Genomic DNA, 24,523 nt, shown 5'->3' on the forward strand with positions numbered 1-24,523 from the left:
TAGAAACGGTAATCAAAAACCTCCCCAAAAACAAGAGTCCAGGACCAGACGGCTTCTCTGGAGAATTCTACCAAACATTCAAAGAAGACTTAATACCTATTCTCCTCAAACTGTTCCAGAAAATTGAGAAAGATGGAGAACTCCCTAACACATTCTATGAAGCCAACATCACTCTGATCCCCAAACCTGACAAGGACAACACAAAGAAGGAGAACTACAGGCCGATATCACTGATGAACATAGATGCAAAAATCCTCAACAAAATTTTGGCAAACCGATTACAGCAATACATCAAAAAGATTATACACCATGATCAAGTGGGATTTATACCAGGGACACAGGGATGGTTCAACATCCGCAAGTCAATCAACGTGATACACTACATCAACAAAATGAAAAACAAAAACCACATGATCATCTCAATAGATGCAGAGAAAGCATTCGACAAGATCCAACACCCATTTATGATAAAAACCCTCAGTAAAATGGGTATAGAAGGAAAGTACCTCAACATAATAAAGGCCATATATGATAGACCCACAGCCAACATCATACTCAATGGACAAAAGCTGAAAGCCATCCCTCTGAGGACAGGAACAAGACAAGGGTGCCCACTTTCACCACTCCTATTCAACATAGTACTGGAGGTGCTGGCCAGAGCAATTCGGCAGGAAAAAGAAATAAAAGGAATCCAAATAGGTAACGAAGAAGTAAAACTCTCACTGTTTGCAGATGACATGATCCTATACATAGAAAACCCGAAAGAATCCACAGAAAAACTATTAGAAATAATCAACAACTACAGCAAAGTAGCAGGGTATAAAATTAACGTGCATAAATCAGTAGCATTTCTATACACTAACAATAAACTAACAGAAAAAGAACTCAAGAACTCTATCCCATTCACAATCGCAATGAAAAGAATAAAATACCTTGGGATAAACTTAACCAAGGAAGTGAAGGATCTATACAATGAAAACTACAAGACTTTCTTGAAAGAAATTGACGATGACATAAAGAGATGGAAAGACATTCCTTGCACATGGATTGGAAGAATAAACATAGTTAAAATGTCCATACTACCTAAAGCAATCTACAGATTCAATGCTATCCCAATCAGAATCCCAAGAACATTCTTCACAGAAATTGAACAAACAATCCTAAAATTCATATGGGGCAACAAAAGACCGCGAATTGCTAAAGCAATCCTGAGCAAGAAAAACAAAGCCGGCGGAATCACAATCCCCGATTTCAAAACATACTACAAAGCTACAGTGATCAAAACAGCATGGTACTGGTACAAAAACAGGTCCACAGATCAATGGAACAGAATTGAAAGCCCAGAGATAAAACCACACATCTATGGACAGCTAATCTTCGACAAAGGAGCAGAGGGCCTACAATGGAGAAAAGAAAGTCTCTTCAACAAATGGTGCTGGGAAAACTGGACAGCCACATGCAAAAGATTGAAAATTGACCATTCTTTTTCACCACACACCAAAATAAACTCAAAATGGATCAAAGACCTAAAGATTAGGCCTGAGACAATAAGTCTTTTGGAAGAGAATATAGGCAGTACACTCTTTGACATCAGTTTCAAAAGAATCTTTTCGGACACTGTAACTCCTCAGTTGAGGGAAACAATAGAAAGAATAAACAAATGGGACTTCATCAGACTAAAGAGCTTCTTCAAGGCAAGGGAAAACAGAATTGAAACAAAAAAACAGCTCACTAATTGGGAAAAAATATTTACAAGCCACTTATCCGACAAAGGGTTAATCTCCATAATATACAAAGAACTCACACTGCTTAACAACAAAAAAACAAACAACCCGATCAAAAAATGGGCAGAGGACATGAACAGACATTTCTCAAAAGAAGAGATGAATATGGCCAATAGACACATGAAAAGATGTTCATCATCGCTAATCATCAGGGAGATGCAAATCAAAACTACACTAAGATATCACCTTACCCCCGTTAGATTGGCAAAAACATCCAAAACCAAGAATGACAAATGTTGGAGAGGTTGTGGAGAAAGAGGAACCCTCATACACTGTTGGTGGGAATGCAAACTGGTACAGCCACTATGGAAAACAGTATGGAGAGTTCTCAAAAAGTTAAAAATAGAAATACCCTATGACCCAGCCATCCCATTACTGGGTATCTATCCTAAGAACCTGATATCAGATATCTCAAGAGTCCGTTGCACCCCTATGTTCATCGCAGCATTATTTACAATAGCCAAGACGTGGAACCAGCCTACATGCCCAGAAACTGATGATTGGATAAAGAAGATGTGGTATATATACACAATGGAATACTACTCAGCCAAAAAAAAAGATGAAATTGGCCCATTCACAACAATGTGGATGGACCTCGAGGGCATTATGTTAAGCGAAATAAGTCAGTCAGAGAAAGACGAACTCTATATGACTCCACTCATAGGTGGAAATTAGTATATTGAGAAGGAGATCTGATCGGTGGTTACCAGGGAAAAGGGGGGGTGGGGGGAGGTACGGAGGGGGAAGTGGTGTACCCACAACATGACTAACAAAAATGTACAACTGAAATCTCACAAGGTTGTAATCTATCATAACATTAATAAAAAAAAAAAAAAAAAGAGTGATCTGGATGGGCCCAAGTGTCCACAAGGATTCTTATCAGGAATAAAGTTGAAAAAAATCAATCACATGGGTCCAGAGGTTTTATATTATCTGCAGACTTAATCATGCATTTTATACCTTTGTCCATGAAACTTCACTGATAGGATCACATGATTTTCAATTCAGATTCTTTGTATCCACCTTATTTTTATTCTAAATGTGACTAGCTTTCTGGTCCATTAAAACTCATCTTCCTGTGAACTGTGATGCTGTTGTCAACGGGCTATTGCCATTGTACATGATCCCTGCCAGCAGTGTAATATAGATGCCACAATACTAAGTACCCATGGCCTGTCACAAGAGAAGTTAGGGGAATTCTGTCCATTTACTGACCACTTACTAGATCTAGAAACTGTGCCAATCACATCATGTCTGTGTCCTCACTCAATCCTCACAATCACTCCGTTATCCTCATTTTACAAGATAACTGTTATTAGTGACCCTTCGGGGGTGGCTCGTTGTGATAATTAACCACACCTCTGTCCTGTTTTGAGTTACAGATCCCTCACTTTGAGAAGGGAGGATGTGACACACAGGAACCTGTCTTTAAGGAGGCTTGGTAGTTGTTATACGTGGAGTGGCTCCCAAAGATGGTCACACTCCGATCCAATCAACCTGTGACTATGTTGCCAGGCGAGGGAGAATTGGGTTGCTAATCAGTTGACCTTGAGATTGGGAGAGGACGGTGGACTATCCAGGTGGGCCCAATAGAATCATAAGAGTCCCTATAAGTGGAAGAGGAAGCAAGAACCAGGTAGATGGTAGTGTGGGAGAGACTCAGCCCGAGGCTGCTGGTTTCGAAGATGGCGGAAGGGGGCTTCTGGAAGACAGAAAGGAAATGATAGAGCCTCTGGAAGGAGTGCAGCCCTGCTGACCCCTTGATTTTAGCCCAGTGAGACTGGTTTTAGGCTTCCAACTTCCAGCACTGTCAGATGATAAACTTGTTTTAAGCTAATAAATTGTGGTAATTTGTTACAGCAGCAGTGGAAGTTAAAGCAGTGGCTAAGAGCACAGACTCCAGAGTGGAACTGCTTCATTTGAATCCTAGGTCCACTACTTAATGTATGACCTTGCACAAGTCACCCACCTCTTAAGCCTCAGTTTCCTCATGTGTAAATGGGAACAATAAGACTTGATAAGCTTTTTTGATGAGAACTTGAGATAATTCATATAGAGTGCCTCAGCATGCTGCCTGGCATATAGCAAGAACTTGACAAATGTTAACCTGGGGAAATTAGCTATTCAGTGGAAGGCCAGTTGGGATAACACGAGAACTGAAAAATGTGACATGAGGGACGAGGGATGTTGAGGAAACCAGGGCTATTTAACGAGAAGATGAAGCTGGGGGAACACGCGCAGTATGTGAGGCAGGAGCACTAAGTAGCTAAGGGGCTCTCCTGTGGGAGAAGGATGAGATTTAGTTTGCATTAAGCAGGCAGACTCAGGATCAATGTTTTAAATTACCATGAAGGAGTCTTTGGAGTTTGACACAGAAGTGACTGAAAGTGAGTCAGCTTCATAACGCAGGGAGTCCCTGGGGCTGGAAAAGCTTAAACAAGGGCTGGTGCTCTGGACCCATCACCTGTAAAAGGATCCTCTGAAGCGGGTGGGAGCAGCTGCATGGAAGGAACGAGAATTCCCAGCTAGCCCTACAGTTTTACTATGCAGTTTTCCTTCATTAAGTAGGCTTTATTACTTTGTAAAATATGCGTTTTAGCATCATTATGACATGCTTCTTCAAGTAATTATTTATTTTACTTTGGCACATAGAACATGGATAATTTGAGGACAATTTTTTTTTCTTTTATTCCTATTTCGTCCCCACACCCTCTGCCTCTGGCAACCACCAACCTGCTCACAGGCAGAAATTCTTAAGCATCTATTTCAGCATTTTAAGCGTAGGTAAGTTTTAGAATTACTTTGTTTTTTGATGTAAAGCTTAATTTGGATAGTATGCAAGACTGTATCTTAATTCATGCTGCAGTTGGACAAAGCCTGTTATTGCTTCTGTGTAGTTAATCGGAACCCGAGTTGATTGAGCATTTCAGTAATTAGCCTTTTGCCAGAGTGCTCATGCCTTTGACCTTCTGCTGCCCTAACTTGCCAGCAACTCTCAGTTGCGCGCCTCTCCGTCTGGTTCTTGCTCCTGCTCTGCCAAGCAGTGCTGGAGACAAATCAAATCATCGAGCTGCTGGCATCATTATCAAGTCTAATCCCCTGGGCCATCGGTGTCACTTGGCAGTTTCTTTTAAGCATTCCTAGATGGTTCCTATTCCTCTTTTCACATGTGACAAAACTTCACTGCTCTCCTTGTCCTCAGTTCCTTTGCTGTCACCCAATGACCAAGACTTTCTCTTTGTTGGGAAATAAGCACCCACAGAAAACTTAAGCAGCTAGTCTTAAAATTGTCCTCATAAATATCTAATAAAGTTGCATCTCTGAGTGTTTACCTACATATTACAGTCATAAAACATAGGTGTGTTACTTCACAGCTTACATTTATTAGCTAAGCCATAAAATAGAAGATGAATTCTCTAATAATAAAGAAAAAAAACTAGTGTGAGCTAATCAAAGATTGTGACTACACTGCTTTCTTAATGGAAACTAATTAAAATGCAAATGTGGATATATTGTAGTCACTCTTCTGCTTGGGAGTTGCTTTAAAATAATTTTGAATGCTCACAATTAGTGTATCATAGGAATGAAATTCAAGTACTTGTGGTGATGGCCTAATAGTGAGCTCTGTAATTCCTAGGTGACTCGTGTTCACACTAAGGAGAAACATTGTTTTAAGTCATATTTGGAAATGTTTTCCTTATTTTGTGATTCGCCAGAAAACTTATTTATCTATTTTTTTTTTTGAGGAAGATTAGCCCTGAGCTAACTACTGCTAGTCCTCCTCTTTTTTGCTGAGGAAGCCTGGCCCTGAGCTAACATCGTGCCCATCTTCCTCTACTTTATACGTGGGACGCCTACCACAGCATGGCGTGCCAAGCGGTGCCATGTCTGCGCCCGGGATCCGAACCGGTGAACCCCGGGCCGCCGAGAAGCAGAATGTGCGAACTTAACCGCTGTGCCACTGGGCTGACCCCTTATATGTCTGTTAAGACTCGAATCACCTGGAGGAGCTTCTTAGAATGTGGATTCTGATTCGGTAGATCTGGGGTGAGCTAGAGTCTGCATTTCTAACAGGCTCCCAGGTGATGCCTGGTGATGGTGCGTGGACCACACACTGAGTGGCAAGAAGCTAGGGCAGCGGTTCTCCAATTTGTGCATCAGCGTCCACTGAGCGGTGACTGCGTGCTCCCTCGGGTGATTCTGATGTGGCTGACTGGGGACCATTATTCTGAAGTATGGATTTAGTACAGTTTCTCTGCCTTAAACGATGGTTCCAACCTCTTGATTTATAGCATATACCTGCTAACTTTTTGGCACTATCAATTCCAGAGGCAGAGGAGGTAGGGGCTTTGGTGCCATATCATAGAAAAGGAATTGAGGTCGCCAAGTCTCTTGGCCTCAGGATAAATTGATCTGCACCATCATGTGCTTAGGTTCAGAGGAATTGGATAATGCGTGCTCTTTTAATTGAAAAATCTTGCTTAAAGTAGGCATAGAACCTTATTGGGAATCACAGGCCAAAATGAGCCTGGAAAGAGCCTTTGGTTCATTGATGGGGACACTTCCAGGTGATGTCTTTCTGGGAGCTTTGCTTTAAGGTGCTCCCTGTATGGCCCTCAGGTCACAGCCCTGAGCACAGCCTCACTCTTTTTCAGAATTAGTTAGGATTTTGATCTTAATTCAGGGCTTTTATAAATCTTGTTTTTAGTCTAGTCTTTATTGAAAGAACCCATTTTTATTTATGACAGCTCTTGACCTGCACACTCAGGAAATTTTTGCAGAAGTGGGTCTAACTGGTTTGATCTTAAGAGTAGACAGCTCCTCATTTTTTGTGACATTAATGTTTCTTGATACAAAATATTCCCTCTACATGTTGGAAGTCATCGCACTTGACATTCTATCATTAAAGATACTTTTTTTGGGATCTTCTAAGTAGGAATGAAAATGACTTCGGGCAGGGAAAGAGCCTAGGGAGGTGTAGTATACACTTTAATGAGGATTTAGTATAACATTTTGTATAACCAAATAATTCAATGTGTAAGAGAAACTGCAGACCATAATGCCATTTATGTAAATTAGACTACATAAATCAACGCTTTAAAGGATATTTACATTTTTAAGCACATTAGAGAAGGCACCTTTTAAAAAATACCTTATGGAGGTGAAATTCACATAAAATTAGCCATTTTAAGGTGAACAATTCAGTAGCATTTAGTACGTTCACTGCAACCAACAAACATTTCCATCACTCCCAGGTAAAACCTCTCACCTATAAAGTGGTTTCTCCCCATTTCATCCTCTCCCGACCCCTGGCAACTGCCAATCCACATTCTGTCTCTATGGGTTTGTCCCTCCTGGATATTTCATATAAATGGAGTATGCGACCTTCGTGTGTTTAGCTTCTCTTACTTAATATAGTGTTTCGGAGGTTCATCCGTGCTGTAGCATGTATCAGTACTTCATTCTCTATGAGTGAATAATCCACTGTATGGGTATATCACAATTCATCCCTTTATCTGTTAGTGGACATCTTAGCTGTTTCCACCTTTTAACTCTTGTGGACATAGTAGTGCTATCAATGTGCATGTACGTGTACTTGTTTGAAAGTCTCTCTTCAGTTCTTTAGGATATATATGCTTAGGTAGAAGATACCTTTTAATGGATAGGAATGGGAGTGAGTTAGGGGTATGGGATGAGGAGGAAAATAGTAAAATAACAGTAAACCGAGAGAGCCCTTATATTGACTGATAAGAACATGCTAAAATATAATTAATTCAACTCTGCTCCTCAGTCGTCTCAGCAGACCAAAGTAGAGAAGAGCTTTTCTTGAAGGGATTTGTGGGTGTGGCTTACTAGTGAATGAAGTCCAGTAAGATTCACAGAAGACTTAGGGTAAATTTGAGAGAATTGTATTTGCAGAAACACTGTAAACTTAGAAAGGGACAGAGGATTACAAAAGTAAAAGACCTTTATTCCCCCAAACTTATACAAGCAAGAAGCAGACTGACAAAACTACATACCTGCAAACACAAACAACTTTTCAAGGAAATGGAAAGATGATTTTTAAGGTGGAACCAAGAGTCCAGAGGATGAAGCAAAAAACCATGCAGTATTCCCTGGCCTCGAGTCCTGAGGAAGTACTGCCAGTCTGTGCCTACGTTGAGCAGGGCAGACCTATGTGTAACCAGCAGGATACTGAGAAAATAATGAAGTGAAGTTCAAAAGCTAGGTCCTGAGACATTGCAGCTTCCATCTTGCTTTCTCTTGGATCACTTGCTGTGTCAAGCAGCCCTATGAAGATGTCCATCTGGTAAAGAACTGAGACTTCCTGCCGACAACCAGTCCTGATTTGCCAGCCATCTGAGTGAGCCACTTTGGAAGTGGCTCCTTCAAGTCCCAGGAAGGCCTTCAGATGACTGCAGCCCTGCCTGACATCTCCTTTTCAACCTGATGAGATAACCAAGCCAGAACCATCTAACTTGGGCCACTCCCAAATTCCTGACCTTCCAAAATTGTGTGAAATCATAAATATCTATTTTCAGCAGCTCAGTTTTGGGATAAGTTGCTACACAGCGGTAGATAACCAATAGAGCTACTAAAATGGACTCATATAAACCTGGGAATCTTGGTAAATTTTTTGCTTCCTCATCTTGCCTCAGTTGTTTAGCGAGTACGGTGCCTAGTTTGTTAATTTCTAATTTACCCTCTCCACCCCACCGCTATTATGACTGCCTTTATAATTGATTCAAGGCTAAGGAGTGGAGAGGGGATTGGAGAGAATATGAAAATCTTCAGCCATCCTGCTTTTTCTGTTTATATAGTGTCTGTCTGCCTTCCTAGCATAGAAAAATGTAAAGCTAAAAGGAGCTATTGCAGATTTTCAGGGATCATTTTTGGGGGGCTTATTTTTGAGAAGCCATTCTTGGCCCTCAAGATGTAGGAATTGCAGATGTTTAGAGCAGGCTGTTGACATGACACACTTCAGATAAGTTGTGCTAAGAACTATTTATGTGAAGGGCTAGGCTAGGGCGGGCTGGGCTTCCCTGCCTTTGCAGGGAGGTGTTTGCCCTGTGTAATGGGTTACAGATCCACAAACTACTCATTTCACAGATGAGGAAAATTGGGCCAGAAAGGTTAACTAATGCTTCTGAAGCCACACACTTGGTTAGTGGCAGAGCTAACTGGGAGTCCTAGCTGCCAGTCCAGTAAAGATAAGATTTGTTTCAGGTTTGACCTTTGTTTTTACTTTCACTTATCTTTGCTAGTTTCGTGTAAAAATGATTCTATTGAACGGGGACTAAATGCTTCCCTTTTAATATATTGAACTGGATGTGTCTTCTTAAGGTTTCAACAGACATGAAAATTTTATAATTTTGTATCTCCCCTTAGGCAACTCTCTGCCTAGGTCCTTTGAAATTGCAAAAAATAAATTACCAATGGGCTCAAGTCCAGTAAGCATGATTTAGGTCCAATTCTGATCCTAGTACAACCTGTTCTTGCTGCATAGGCCATTTTGTTTATAAAGTTCGTCCACTTTAAACTTGAGCATCATTGAACTATTTAAAAGATAACCTTTTTGACATAAAGCCTTTATATAAAACTAGAATTTAATCATTAATTGTATTTTTTCTTTGTCTTCGACAAAGTATAGTCACTTTAGATTTTTTTTAAAGATTTTTTTAAATTTATTTTTTATTTTTCCTTCTCCCCAAAGCCCCCCAGTACATAGTTGTATATTTTAGTTGTGGGTCTTTCTGTTTGTGGCATGTGGGACACCGCCTCAGCCTGGCCTGATGAGTGGTGCTAGGTCCAGGCCCAGGATCCGAACTGTCAAAACCCTGGGCTGCCAAAGCAGAGAGTGCGAACTTGACCACTTGGCCACGGGGCTGGCCTCGTCACTTTTAAGTAGTTTCTTTCTGAATACTTGGATGGATTTTGAGGTGTGTGTGTGGCTTTATTTATCCTTATCAATCTGTGCATATTTGTCAACCGGATGAATGCTATTATATTTTAATAAACTGGGAAGAATTATCTTGGCTGTCAGTTCAGTAGGTTTACGTTTAGTTTAACTATGTGATGTTTTATAACATTTTAAACATTCGAAACCAAATTGAATTTGTGGGAGGACTTCTAATGGATTTTCCTTTTCTGATATGATTTGCGTCCTGTGGGATTCTGGGTACTGGTACACCAGACCATTTGTTCTTGTCTGCTTCTCCAAGGGTCAGTTTTAGAACCATTCATTTGAATCATATGGTAATTACAGATAGTACGGGTTTTAGAAAATATGTGAGCTTAACAAAAATCAATAAAAAATCATTTTTGTTCCTCTTGGAATTTTGCCAATACGTTTTTTCTGCAAAGTCAATTTAAACACCTTCCATTGAACTGTTCAACTTCTGATTTATAAGTTCCTTTAGTCTTTGACCTCTTATTCAAAATGAATCATAGACTTCAGTTTTCAGCTAGCAAGTTCACACTGCCTGTTACTAATAGTACACTGGAATAACCTCCCACTCTACAAGTAGGTTATTTTTAATGTCCCTTAGTTTCCTAGCAATCAATATTACTTTTGTCTCTCCATACATTTGCTTGCCCTTTCCCTAAGTCCCTTCACCCTCCAAGAATCCAAGCTGTTGGATTTAGCCTCCTCGTCTGTCTTGTGGACGAATGTGTCTGGCATGCTAGGAGGCCGTTCTCTTGCCTGAAAACCCTAACAAAGCGAAGGCAGAATCCGCATGGGATCATCACAAGCTCAGCTCCATAAAGGGTTTTCTTTAAGAGGAGTGAAGATGGAAGCTCAGGCTCATTCTGCTCACCAAATGTGTGTCTCTGAATACAGCTGACTGTAAGAAGGAATAAATTGTAGTCAGTGTCTGTGTAGTAGTTTATATGAATGAAAAGCATTGCTTTGTGAGTGGATGATTTTGGTTTTGAAATTAGATAGCAGGGCAACCTAGATTTTCATTTTTTGGAGGCAGTTTCAGAGGCAGGTGCAGGGCATGAGTAACGTACCACACCTGAACTGTGCGATCTAGCCAGTGAACACTAGGCTGCTCCTGGGTCCTACTGTATGTTTTCCTTGTCTGTCAAGAGCCGGCTCAGCAACCAAGCCCAGATTCCAGGTATGGTATTCCACAGTCGTTCGGTAATTTGTAATCATAGAAACAGAACGTTCCTCCTCTTGATTCTTCCTTGCCAACAGTTTCTGGGTGGGTGAATGTCAGTAGCTGGAGTTATTTTTAAAGAGGAGAGGTGAGGCTTGTCGTGCAAAGCTGGGAAGAGGGCGTTTGTTTGCAGAGCAGAGCTGACATCAAAGTGTAGATTACTGCTCAGTGGCTAGGCACTTGTCCTATAACAGGTAATGTTTAACGTGCCAGTCACAAAGATCACAGAAACAGCATATGCCCGCCCAGGCATAAGATTTCACTACCGTTTATGCTCTGGAAGACTGAAAGGCTAAACATGCCCGTGTATTTCTTTTAAGTATATGTATGCATTGGTCTTGCTCCCTCCTTTTTTGCTGGCTGCAGTTGGACTTTGAAGCTGGGAACTTATATCATAAAGATTTGTAACCTTTGTCTGAGAGAGAGCTCGGCTAAGCAATCACTTTCTACTTCTTTTCACAGGATAATATAAACGTTTTCTTGAAAGCGTGTGAACAGATTGGATTGAAAGAAGCCCAGCTTTTCCATCCTGGGGATCTACAGGATTTATCAAATCGAGTCACTGTCAAGTAAGTTTCTCTGGTTTGTTATATATATTTTTTAAACTAGGGGCTTGTTGCTTAAGTGAAAAGTATTCCTGAGAGTTCATGATTACTGAAAAATCGTTCTTCTGTCTTCCTCTGTTCTCATTCCAAAGCAGACTACTTAAAAAATAGCTTAGGGACTGTGAATGTGAAGCTGTCTGTAATCGACATGTCATGGTCTTATTTTAAATCTCGATACCAACCGAAATGGTAGTTTATATTTTAATGCTTGTTCAACACGGTAGTGTTTGGTTGCTAATGGTGAGGATTCTCATTATACTTCTAAAGCAAATTTAGAGATTATATTATAGCTTACAGAGTAAAAAGACATTTTAAAATAGTTTTTATACATTTGGAATTAAGACATAATTGCTAACATACAAATGAGAGTGAGACGGTGGTAAAAGAGACTTTCTTAATATCTGGAAGGCAGCAGTGCCTGGGACTGACATATAACACTAATGACCTTGTCACTTGTGGCTGATTTTTAAAAATCAACTGTTTTTCGCTATTTTAATAGTATGGTTGAGAAAGTGAAAGTGGGGGGGGGCGGTGAAAACATGTTCGCAGGTGTTTCTGTTGGGTTTTAGATGGAAAACGGTGTTCATGTGTGAGTATATGGTTTCAGGAAATCTGGTTTCAAGCTCTTGTGAGATTTTTCTTTTCCTCTATAATTTGCTTTCAGTGAATCAGAATAAACTCATGTTACCAGCTAAATGTGACAGGAAAATGATTTAATTTTGTAGTGACAACTTCCTTATCATCGTGGCTCTTAAACTTAATTCACATTTTTCCAAGGAAGAAAACAAACACTTAGTATTCTATCTATAGAAATAATAGAAATGGAAAAGTTAGTTTCTGCCAATTCAAAGATTTAGTTTACATGGTCAATATCCCTGTCATAATAGCTTCAATAGTTATTAAAAAAATTGACTATAAAATCTTAAATACAGCTAACATTTTTTTCTAAAGAAACTTAACACTGTATATAAATGTCTTTTGTAGTACACATTGTCTTTTAGCAGTATGACCCAAAGTTCCAGGTAGAATCAATTTTTTAAAACTCTCTCTATATTTTTAAATGAACAAGTCGTTTTGAACCTATATGCTTCTACTTCTGTTGAATAAGCGTTTCTAAATGACACAGCAATGATATGTGTATAGCACGCATGAGTGTGTCTGCATTTCTGATTAATCGAAAGATAGTTGAGGAATCCTAAGTTTCATTGACATGTTTCAATGGCATGTTTACTTCTGGAGTATGCAAAGTCATGTTTAATTTCCGAGAAAAATAACTATCGATAAAACTTGTTGTATTTTCCCTAAGAGACATAAGACCACTCTGATGGGCAAAGAAAGTTTTGACTTGGAAAGTCTTTTTCTTAAGTTGTTGCTGTCTATTAAGAATAAACATCTTTTCCCGTGAAAATCATACTGTGTTGAAACTCGAGCCGATGTTTGAGTAGGCTGTGGACTAGGCAAAACATGTTTGTTGGCTCCCAATTCCAAGGGTGCTCTGAGCAAAGCTTGCCTGGAGCCTATTTCATGAAATGTTGGGTCTAAAGTGTTTAGGAAAAACCAGTATCTGGGCTAAGCCTTCAGCAAAATTACTGACAAACTGAAACCGGGAGGTCAAGTAGTTACAGCTGTAGTAGAAGTATGCAGAACAACTTGTTTCAGTGGAAACCACAAGTCCATCAAAGCAAGGTGTGCCCGAGTAGTACTAGCGAGTTCGCCAGAGTGAGAACCTTGACTCGGCTGGAAAACATTTCCTCTGATAATTCCATCTCGTTGAACCAAAGAGCACAGCGGTCAACCCTGAGTCTACGCAATAGAAGCAAGGAAGCCTCCCAGTTATGAAACAAGGAAGCTGGCAAATGGCTCATAGAGAAATATGGAGATATTTCAATATCTCAGCTCTTATGCCCTGGGATAGCTTTCTTATAACAGGAAGCAGGTTTAAAGGAAAGCAAATAATTGCCTAGGAAATAGTAATGCATTTCTTAGCGCTTAGTTTTTGTTCCTATCCACTGTGGAGACTCCTATACGTCAGGAATCTTGTGCTATCCTTATTGTGGATTAAAGGACTTGCTGCTGGTAGACCAGTGGGTCTCAGCTGGGGGCAGCCTTGCCCCCCCCATGGGACATTTGGCAATGTCTGGGGATACTTTTGGTTGTTGTAGCTGTGGTGGGGGTGCTACTGGCATCTAGTGGGTCAGAGGTGATGCTAAATACCCTTTAATGAACAGAACAGCTCCAATAACAAAGAATTTTCTGACCCCAAATAGCAATAGTGACAAGGTTGAGAAACCATGTCTTAGACATCAAATTCCATACCTATTTTGACTCTGCTAGCAAGATAATCATGTGGAAATGAAGGATACTGACTGACTGACTTTTACATTTTGCTATTATATAGCTTTTTACTTACTAACTTTCCATGTATTCATTTCCATGTTAGTTTTGTCCATTTAAAAGCAACTCACTCATAATTTCAGTGTGCAGTAATGTGTACTTTGACATCATTTTGCTCACCTGTATACATTAGAATTAGCAATAATGTGGCAAACTACTTGACTACTTTAAATAGTCTGTCAAACTCAACTGCTGGCCAGACCCATGGCCAAGTGGTTAAGTTTGAATGCTCCGCTTCGGCGGCCCAGGGTTTCACTGGTTCGGATCCTGGGCACGGACATGGCACCGCTCATCAGGCCATGCTGAGGCGGCATCCCACATACCACAACTAGAAGGACTCACAACTAAAATATACAACTATGTGCTGGGGGGATTTGGGAAGAAAAAAAAAGTGGGGAAAAAGAAAAGATTGGCCACAGTTGTTAGCTCAGGTGCCAATCTAAAAACAAAAAAACAAAAAAACCCTCAGCTGTTAAAAAAACTCAACTGCTGAGACTGAATTAACAGTGCACAGACCCGTTGGTCTTACTGTGAGTGCAATCTAACATACACGTTTGCATGACATGCTGAGAGCAAATAGGAAAGGACAGTTTATACCCTCCAAGTTGGCAAATGTGAGGTATCTTTTGTTAGTGGACAGCAGTGGCAAAAATGTCGATGGCATACAGTGCCTTGGAGAGGATGAGTGGCAGGAGCAGAAGCAATTAATTTAAAGAGCCAGTGCTATTGAATAATTTCAGTAATCCAGACTCTAACTACCAAAACTTATTTTCCAGCAATTTGAGATTTACCATTTAATCTGCAATAACTTTTCACTAGTCAAACAGAGCTAGGATATTCTTTATATTTCTGTAATTACACATATTAATATGTGATTGAATTTTCTGACTGAATTATTTTACTTCTTGCAGGAAGTAGTAGTTTGAATTTTTCCAAGTATGCTTGAATTCCATTTATTTTGGGACTGCATATATTCAAGTCAGTTGATACTTTTAATTTTGACATTCTTTAATGGATAGGATCCATGTTTACTACTACTTTTTTTTTTTTTTTTTGTGAGGAAGATTTACCCTGAGCTAAGATCTGTGCCAATCTTCCTCTCTTTTTTGTATGTGGGATGCCTCCACAGCATGGCTGATGAGTGGAGTAGGTCTACACCTGGGATCTGAACCCTTGAACCTGGGCCACTGAGGTGGAGCATGCAGAACTTTAACTGCTTGGCCATGGGGCCAGCACACATCTTTACCTCTTCTCAAAAAGCTAATAAGCAAATTTGTGACTTAACCTCCATGAATGATAGATTGAGGTAGAACTTATCCGAGTTAAGATGTTTACTGAAGTCATGAAATTTAGCTTCTGTATCAGTGAATAACTGCATCATTATTATCACCCTTTTACTAAATATCTGTACTTAACTTAGAAGCACAGACAATCCACAGAGCTGTCTCTGCAGACTTTCTGTAAAAGGTTTGTAAGAGAGCAAGCCAAGTGGCCATAACACCATGCCACAGCACACTGGAGAGCTCCTACAGTAAGTGTCATGGTCTGGGGTGGCATCTGGTCATTAAGAAGCACAGAGCAATTGCTCATTGTAGAAAGCAACTCAACAGAGTAGCCCAGAGGTCCTGTATTGGAGGAATTGAAGTTGACATAAAGGTAGGGTTGGACATTAAAGGTTTTAATTTTAAATGTCTAGCAATTTAACTCATAGACTAAGTCCTCTATTTAAACCATTGCTCTAACCAAAAATTATATATTGAAATTTTTAAGCTGAGAATTTGAACAGATTGTAAACATGTTTCTTCTTTCCTCCCCCTTACCGTTCCAATCCAGTTTTTAGCGTTTCCTTAGACACATTCTGTTCATAATAAAATTACAGGATAGCAGGACTTTTGAACACAATATTTCAGTGATGCAAAGAAAAATTATTTTCTAGTACAGACTTTTTCATTATTTAGGTTATTAATATTTTAGGTATAAAATATAATTTCAAACCTTGATATTGACTGAGTTTAAGAAGTCTGTCAAATGGAGGGTACAGAAATCAAGAATCTTGTTTTTATATGTGCTAGTTGCCAAAGGAACAGTAGTTGGAAGCAAAATTAGTATTAACATATATCTCCCTTGTGAAAATAAAGGAGACTCAGAATGATATTTTAAGGATTTAACTGTTCTCTAAAGCGTCAAAAGGGTGCTTGATTTCTCCGGCAATACTGTAAAGTCATTTCTTAGGAATCAGTTTCCCAGATGGCGCTCTATTAACAGTCTGCCAAATTGGGCTTGAGATGTGAATGTGTGTATGTGTATTTACTTAAGATTTTTATTTATGCAAGTAGAATATATACCTACTTTGAATTATGTAACTTTCACCTTTTTTCTGATTTAAACCTGGTTTTACATTTTTTCAGATTCTTTCAAATGTTTCTCCACATCTTAATCTGCTAAAAGGAAAAAAACAAGCTCAGTGATATCCAAACTTGGATCTGTAACTTGAGCATGGTGACATCCACCTGTCAATTCATGTTACTATTTTAAGATGTTCCCTTCCTACTAACTAATTAGAAGAGAGTGAAACGGAAAGGAAGTTTGCACTGCACACATGTCTACCCCATTCTCTTGTTCTCTAGTCGTAGGTAGTTGCTGAAGGAGGAACATTAATTCTTTCGGGTTGCTGAGGCTCTGTTTAAGGCCAGCAGCAGAAAATGTATGGCCGCATTTTCAAATGTTCTTTAATTGCAAAATTCGAATATCTAAGTCTGCTTAGCTGCAGAGAAAGGTTGCTGGATATGAGGAAGGTCTGATGGTGGGGCAAGCTGTAGAATAACTGAGGGTTTATCTGATATTTCTTTCTCTCTCTGTGTAGTTCTTAATTTACTTCTTGGATAGATAAACTAGTTTCTGGATACTCTGTCTCCTTCTTCAGCTCTCCAGTCCCTTAAATCCAAAAAGCCATTGGGCCTGATTGTGTCTTGGCTTGCTGGGTGACACTTGATGTTGTGGCCTTCTCTGGCCAGGGTCTTTATTTTCAAAAGTAACCTGACCTGTATTTATTGCTCCAAAAAGTCTCACTTGGCAGCTCATCTGATTAGCAGTTGTCATGAGCCATTTCATGGGAGGATGGTACAATTTACTTCCCCTGACCAGAAAGCATTTGTTTTATAATGAGGTCCTTCAAAGGGTTAAATCAAAGAGACAGATTTTTATTGAAGAGATTCTTCTTCCAAATTATTGTTTTTAGGGCTGTCTATGGTGAATTAATCAAACTTTAAAAAATTTATACATTATCATGCCTGTAGTCCCATCAAGTCACTTTTGAAAATGAGAGCTTCACCAGCAACTGGAAATATTAAGCATTGTTTTTCTGAGTTTCAAGCTGTATTCTGCTCTCATTTAAGTGATTATTTGTGTGAGGGTATATGTGTGCTTACATCTATTTCTGAAGCCACAGAGTAGAAAATGGTGCTCAATCTAGTGAAGGGCACTTTTGGTTTCAGAGAAGTCATTCACTTGTTTATCATACGAGAAGCATTGATTCAGCATCTTCTCTGTGGCATGTGCTGAGACAGATATAAATAAGCTGGAGGCCTTCCCTTAGTGGGGTTCACATTATAATTGAGGAAGTGTCCCCATAAGTTCAGTTAGAATACATGTGATAAGATAAGCACACAGGATTCTCTGGGAAAATAGAGATGAACAGATATTTCAACTTTTTAATCTGGAGACACTTCTAATTGGAGGTGACACTGGTTTCTCATCTGGGCTTTCAAAGCACTTCTTGTTTTCATCTCCCTCTAATTTTTCCCTAGACTGGAAACTATTTGAGGGCAGGGAAAATGTATTATTCCCTTTATCTCCTTGTTCTTCACACCTTAGGGGTTAAATATTTATTTGAAAATTAAATTTTTGTTGTGAAGACTTCCTGGAAATATTTAAAACAGGCTTTGAAGGTGGCAACTGACTTTTTTTCTTCTTTGTCAAGCCTTCCTCTTTTTCTTCTCATTTTTCAAAACTTCAAAGCAGATCTGGTGAGGAAGTCATTGAACTTTTGGTTTCAATTGCCTTTCACTTATCATTGCAGAATAATGATGGCCTTTCATGGTAGAAGTTTTAATCCTTATGCAAGTGTATAAATGATAAATACTAATAATGTTTAACTGACATTTGAGGGATATTCCATGCTTATATGAAGTTTTAGAAACATTTTAATGTCTTCATATTATAGTGACCAGTCATTTTTCATCTTGTGAAATAAATCTAAGTATATGCTTAAGACTTTTGGGTGGCAAAGTATGGTTATATAGGTAACTGGCATATCTCGTAGAAGCTCAAGGGCAAGGAATAGAAATTTTTAAAAGGAGGAACCCATAGTGGAGGTAACTTTTTAGGAGAAGTCATTAAAATTGCTTCAAGAAATTTTACCAACAGGTTTACAGTAAGCCTTGTTCCTTCCAAAGTCAGGCTACCTGCTTTGATACCTTTTACATTTGCCTAGCATTCAACACCAAAGCCAATAAAAACAAAAAGTCACAAATTACCTTTGACTTTGGTAGGATAAAACTATTTGAAGAATATGAGTATGCAGAAACTTGATGATTTCTTAACAGTTCATTTGATACCCTAGGCTGATTTTCTCAGTCACCTTCTCCCGGGATGGAACAAGAAGTTCAGTGGATGTACATCAGTTGTCTTGAACAGATAAGCATCTTGGATGAGACCAGGGTTTTAGCTGGACCCTGTCATGGGTTTAATTCCATCCCTTCAGTCACTTGGTGGCTGAAGGACCTTAGACAGTTACTTTTCCTCCCTCTGCTCACTTTTTAGACTGATCTTGTCTTTTAATTGGGAGTGGATATTAAAAATTTTTTTTCTGACATTCATGTTTAGTCAACTTTTTGCAATTTACCTATTTTGTTAGCATATCAAAGCTGGAAACCAGAGACTGGATGGGTAAGTTATTTGCTCTTGACTCTATGTATGTGGAACCAATACACTTTTATTAATTTGAGAACTCATGTTTTTGTATATTTTCTGAAATATTGTAAATATTTTTATTTGAATCCATTTCTTAAAAAAGTGTTTCCATGTTTTAAAAAGCAGATAAAAAATGCTTTCATAAAACCACAACCCGTCTACAATGCAAATCCAAATCCAAAACTTCACTTTGTTTATTCATTTATTTTTATTGTCCCATTCTCTCCTTCATTTCTGTAAAAATTTGTCATTTTGGTCATGAGGAGGATTATCCTTGAGGCAAGTTCAGACACTGTTCTGTAAAAGGCTTCTGCAGGGCTTATGGATTTTCCTTTTGGAATAGGGGTTCATAATCTTGACTTCACTGAACTCAAACGCACACTGCAGCCGTGTTTCCCACTGGACAGAAAACTTAGCTGCTCCTTTTGGGCATCTCTCATCTGTTTGGTTCATCAAAAGGCTGCCATACTAATAGCTTAAAAGGTCTAGATTATATTATCTGAAATACTTGTTTTTTCCCCCTAGATACTAAAAAAATTGCAATGGACACTGTTTGTGAGGTCAGAAGACTTGCTTATTATTTAGTTCCAGTTGTACTTGCATACAATGAAAGTCAAGAAGCTAAGAAGTATAGTTTCATGTGAGTGGGCTTTGGCGTAACATTATAACTGGATTTCTTTTCTTTTAGAGCCTCACTGTCAAATGTTAAGTAGATTGACTATTATTTTTAAGAGTTTAGGTTAATGGAGTACGTGCGTTTTAGGAGTAATTGATGTGGTATAATTTGTTATGCTGAGAAGCCATCCCAGGTGAGGTTGGCTGCTGATAGACTTAGTCTGCATTTTCTCCAAGGCATATCTTTCTAAGCATCCCTACTGAACTGGGAGGCAGGGTGCTGTGTCATCACTTTTTCTTTTGAAGAGCTTAATACCATTGCTTCAGACACCACTGACCAAATATGCGCAGGAAACCTAAGAATACATGTTCCCAAAGTGTTGCTGAAAAATCTTTAATTTTAAGGAAACATAAAAAATACGCTTGCTGTATAAATTTAAGTAATGCACATTAATGTTATTCTTAAATGTAAATGATAGTACAGTAAGATTCCATTCAAAAGGGAGTTGATTAAAAACACCTATGAACACACTTCAGGTAAGGCAGTTTTTCTTAAGTTAAAAATGGAAAAAATGGGGACTCTAGTCTGCCCAAGGGAACTAGCTGCTTTGAATTAAGCTGTGTTTGCATTAACCACTATCCATTGAACAAGAGTTTGCTCACTATGCTTTGAGAAATTTGGGGGAGATATCCCTAATTAAATACCAAGACTACCAAGTATCATTGTTATTATGTTTCACTGTTTCATTATGTTATAATAGTATTGGTTCTTTGGAAATGTTTTTGTTCTTTTTTTTTTTTTTTAATTTACCTAGATATGGAAGTAATCAAAAGAATCAGTGTATCTGGGTAGAAAATTTGGCTGACATGCTATTAGATTTCTTTTGGCTTAATATTGAGAAGGAAAAATCTCTACTAGGTATTATCTCATGCTCTATTTTGTGTATAATCATGTATATTCACCTATGAAATATTGTGTAGTCGAGCACACACACACATTAAATAAGGACATATGTGAAAATTTGTATAAAGCTTCGAAGAGTGAGACACCAGATTCTAAGCATCCTCAGATCCTTGTCTTTTTTTAGTGATGAACTCATTTCACTGGGGGAGGGGGCTTGATCTCTGTCTTGGAGGAGAAATAGGAGGAGTCTTAGAATTAAATATGGGTGTCCAGAGCTTACTGAGTCTCAGATTAAGAAATAGAGCTCTTTATACTTTCTCACTATATTTTCCATTTTCCTTTTCATTCTGCTTACAAGAAAGAGGAGAAAAAAGTCTATTAAAGACTCTGACATCCATTAATGTAAACTTTGGGCTGCTGGAGCCAGAGGTGACTGCCTCTAGGGTAGGAAGAAGCAGCAAAATTCTGAGGCTGACGAGGGTGGTTGGGTATATGAGGCTTAGTACAAGGGTGTTGAGTCCTCTCACTTGTAGACCTTTTATCTTGTGGCTATTTGTGACCACATCTTTTGGCTTTTTGATATCCACCATGTATATATCCTAAATCCTGGGTGAGTAGAAGAGGACCAAGACCTAGTCGTCTTCTACCTTGAGTTTAAAACCAAAAATGGAGATGAAAAGCCTTTTTAAGACTTAATGCTTGCTTTTGTGTCTTAAGGAGCATTGGAATGATTTCTAGTTTACAACTCTATGGGAATGCTGGCTTTACAGTGATGAATAGCTACTAGGTAAGGAAACCACTGTACTGGAGTGTCCAGGGTATTTCAGAAATATTCCTATCACTGCTGTTCAATCAGGTTTAGACAAATTGGATAAGAGCTTATCAGGCACTGTCAGATGTTTAACGTTAGTTATTTCTGACCCAGTAACAGCCTAGTCAGGTGTTTCCATTTTGCTTTAGATGCTTGAAGTGAAATGAGTCAAAGAGTAACTTGCTTAGCTATGTGACCTTGGGAAAATAATGGAACTAGGATTTTAATTCAGGGGGTGGCTTAGCCTACAAAGCTTGGACTCCTTCCACTGTATTGTCTAAACAGACATATCAGCAAATTTTTAAAGGCTGTTTTCTCTCTAGTGCTATGTGACTGAAGTTGTCATGAGTTGCTTTTTAACCAAGCCAGCTATACCCAAAATGGATTTGTGTATGTGATTGATATTACCTCATTTGATACAAGGCAGATATATCTAAACGTATCTTTGCATTATGATTTTAAAATTTTTTCCTAGTTTGTGAGTTAAGTAAATTCAAATGGATATAATACTACAATATGCTGTCAGATCTAAGATCAGTGATTATAAGACCTTCTAATTTTAGGAATGTTAAATGAACACATGTGTCTTAGAATAGAAGAAATGCTACATTTGTGGTCTTTTAACAACACTGACTAGTTGAGAAATAATAGAAGATCTGGATTCTATTGATAAATGCCTGTTTTATGACTGTCATGCAGATATTTGTGAATGTTCAGTCGTATTTGCCATGATAGTAGAACATTCCTGTTAAAGGCTGAGGATTGTAAAACTTTATAACCTAAATTGCTCAAGATTGTACTACCATACTTTGACCTTTATAGCACTCACATGGAACCTGTCTTTTAAAAATAGAACTGGTAAATATATTTTATTTAGAATAATTTCTTATTTACCAGTTTTTGATGCTCTATTTTACTTAATCTTGTTAAAACCAAACTAAACCATGACTCCCAAATATCTTTGGCTGGGAATAAGTGCTTATTATTATAGAATGGGATATTATTTTTGTTATAGCTTGGGTCATTGTATATTAAATCTTATACAAAGCCTTAATGATTAATAATTTGAAGTCCTATTTAAAAGCCCAAACTAAGCAAAAGATAAGTTGTTACCTAATAGAGAAGAAAAATGACTTCGGTACATTGCCCAAAGCCCTCTATCAATGTAGCCATTGGAAAGTTTGAAACAGGTGGTGAGCATAGAGCATCAAGTGTAACAATAAATAGCACAGTCTAATTCCAGTAAGATGAAACTCCTCTCTCACTGCAGAAAAGAGAGTAGGGGATCAGATAGTGACTCAGAAAAGCAAAGTCCAAGAAATGACTCAAGCACGGAAACACTTTCAGAATTCCTTTACCAAGACTTAGAATAAATGGAGTGATTACTTCTTCTCTTACCAAGTCATTAAATTGTTTCTTGTAAGCAGTTAAAAGTAAACCATCAGGAATGATTGCCTTTCATTAGTAGGAAGAAATATTTATTAAACTTTTATTTTGTGAATATGATGTTTTAGAGCACCAAGACACGTGATACTAATCATAGTCCCAAGATACAGATATCTTGGAAAATCCAAGAAGAATACAAACAAGGACAATTCTCCTTTAACATAGCTAGTGGGATGGTTTAGATGCAATAATAGAAAGCACTTGAGTTTTAAGGCTATTAAATATGTAAAGAGAGGAAAAAATACTGCTTTTGAAAGTAGGAGTGGAAAGAAAACATTTAAACACTTTGGTTAATGCCTTGTATAATTTCCTGACCACTTCATAAGATAGGGTGGTTGCCTGAGTTTACAGATATGGAAACTAAGAAGTTCATTGGCTTACTCAAGGTCACAGGCTTAGTGTAAGAGGGAACCCTCATTATGACTCCAAACTCAGTGTTGTATTATAAAATTCTGCCTCTTAGCATGTCTTAATGAAAGATATGATGATTAAGCAAATGATTTTTTTTTTTTTTTGGTGAGGAAGATTGGCGCTGAGCTAACATCTGTGTCAATCTTCCTCTATTTTGTATGTGGGATGTGACCTCAGCTTGGCCTAATGAGCGGTGTGTAGGTCCTTGCCCGGGATCTAAACCTGTGAACCCTGGGCTGCAGAAGCAGAATGTGCAAACTTAACCACTAAGCCACTGGGCTGGCCCCCTGCAAAGGAATTTTTTTTAATGTGTATCTGTCAGAGTGAGCTCCATGAAATTGGTTGAGTAGGAAAGAAGTTCTGGAGATAGGGAGGGATTTGTAATTTTTAGAAGCTCTGAGTGAGAAATTACCCAGACTTTCTTGAGAGTAAGAGTGCTTTAAACAAGTGCTTCTGAAACTTCAGTGTGCCTATAAAACAGCTTGAGATCTGGTTCAGATGCGGATTCTGGAATCCATTAGTTGTAGGCAGGGCTGGGATCCTGTATTCCTAGCAAACTCCCAGGTCATGCCAGTGAAGACCACACTGTGAGTAACAAGGATTTAGGCAATAAACGACAGTGATCACACATTGGAGTGAGAGTTTAAGGAAGGTATTGATGAGGATGTAAGGCTTGAGTGTGGATCTTAAAGATGAGTAGGAGTTGAGTGAGAAGTGGGAGACCACTGCAAGAAGATTGGGCTGTGCAAAGGCACAGAGGCAAGAAGTTCAAATCAAACATTTTGCAGAGTCTTCTAGATGTAAAGGAGTGAGTAAAGTTAAATAAGATCTCCATTTGTGAGGCCTGCTTTTTTTTTTTTTTTGGCAGTCGGGGGAGGAGGGTGCAGGGAAGCATGTCATGAGTCTCTAGTCTAGTTTGACAGATTGGAGGCAGAATGACAGGTAGGTTGGGACCAGCTTGAGTGGTACCTCGAGTATCCTGGCTAGGGCTTTAAATTTTAGTGCATAGGTAGTACGATTATTACCAAAAGCTTTTGAGCAGAGGGTTAAAATGGTAAAAGCAGAGATTTAGAAACATGGGGTTTAGTATATAAAATGGATTGAGAACTAGCTGGGAGGCTGGAAGGGATGTTAGGAAATTGTTGCAGTCCATGACTTTTTTTTTTTTTTTTTTGATAATTTTAATAGGATTCCAACTGCTGAAAGCAGTGAAAATGTAAATGAGGAGAAATGCCAAAGATGTTTGAAGATATAGTGGGGGTTGACTAGAGTGAAGGAGCGAGAAGAATCAGTTTTTGAGCTTGTTCAACCATTGGCACAAACAGGAAAGGCAACCAATTCGGGGGCAAGAAGGGAATGAGGTTTTAACACATTGTGTTGGACAGGACAGTAGAACATCCAAATGAAAATGTGGG

General features: G+C 38.7%; 1 protein-coding gene across 41 annotated transcripts in view; it reads left to right on the plus strand.

Moving 5' to 3' along the window:
• The window catches only part of LMO7 (LIM domain 7), a 196,362-nt gene that overhangs the window by 91,416 nt on the left and 80,423 nt on the right, over nt 1-24,523 (plus strand). For 29 of the 41 annotated variants that reach the window (XM_070520002.1, XM_070520014.1, XM_070520010.1 and 26 more), the window contains one exon: nt 11,414-11,520. In XM_070520002.1, coding sequence (XP_070376103.1) covers nt 11,414-11,520 — 107 coding nt within the window. Of the gene's footprint in view, nt 1-10,882; nt 10,910-11,015; nt 11,277-11,309; nt 11,521-15,501; nt 15,607-24,523 lie in introns of those variants that run through there. The other 12 variants (XM_070519987.1, XM_070519992.1, XM_070519995.1 and 9 more) reach the window with 6 other exon arrangements.

Source organism: Equus asinus, chromosome 11 (assembly GCF_041296235.1).
Source record: "Equus asinus isolate D_3611 breed Donkey chromosome 11, EquAss-T2T_v2, whole genome shotgun sequence".
Taxonomy (NCBI): domain Eukaryota; kingdom Metazoa; phylum Chordata; class Mammalia; order Perissodactyla; family Equidae; genus Equus; species Equus asinus.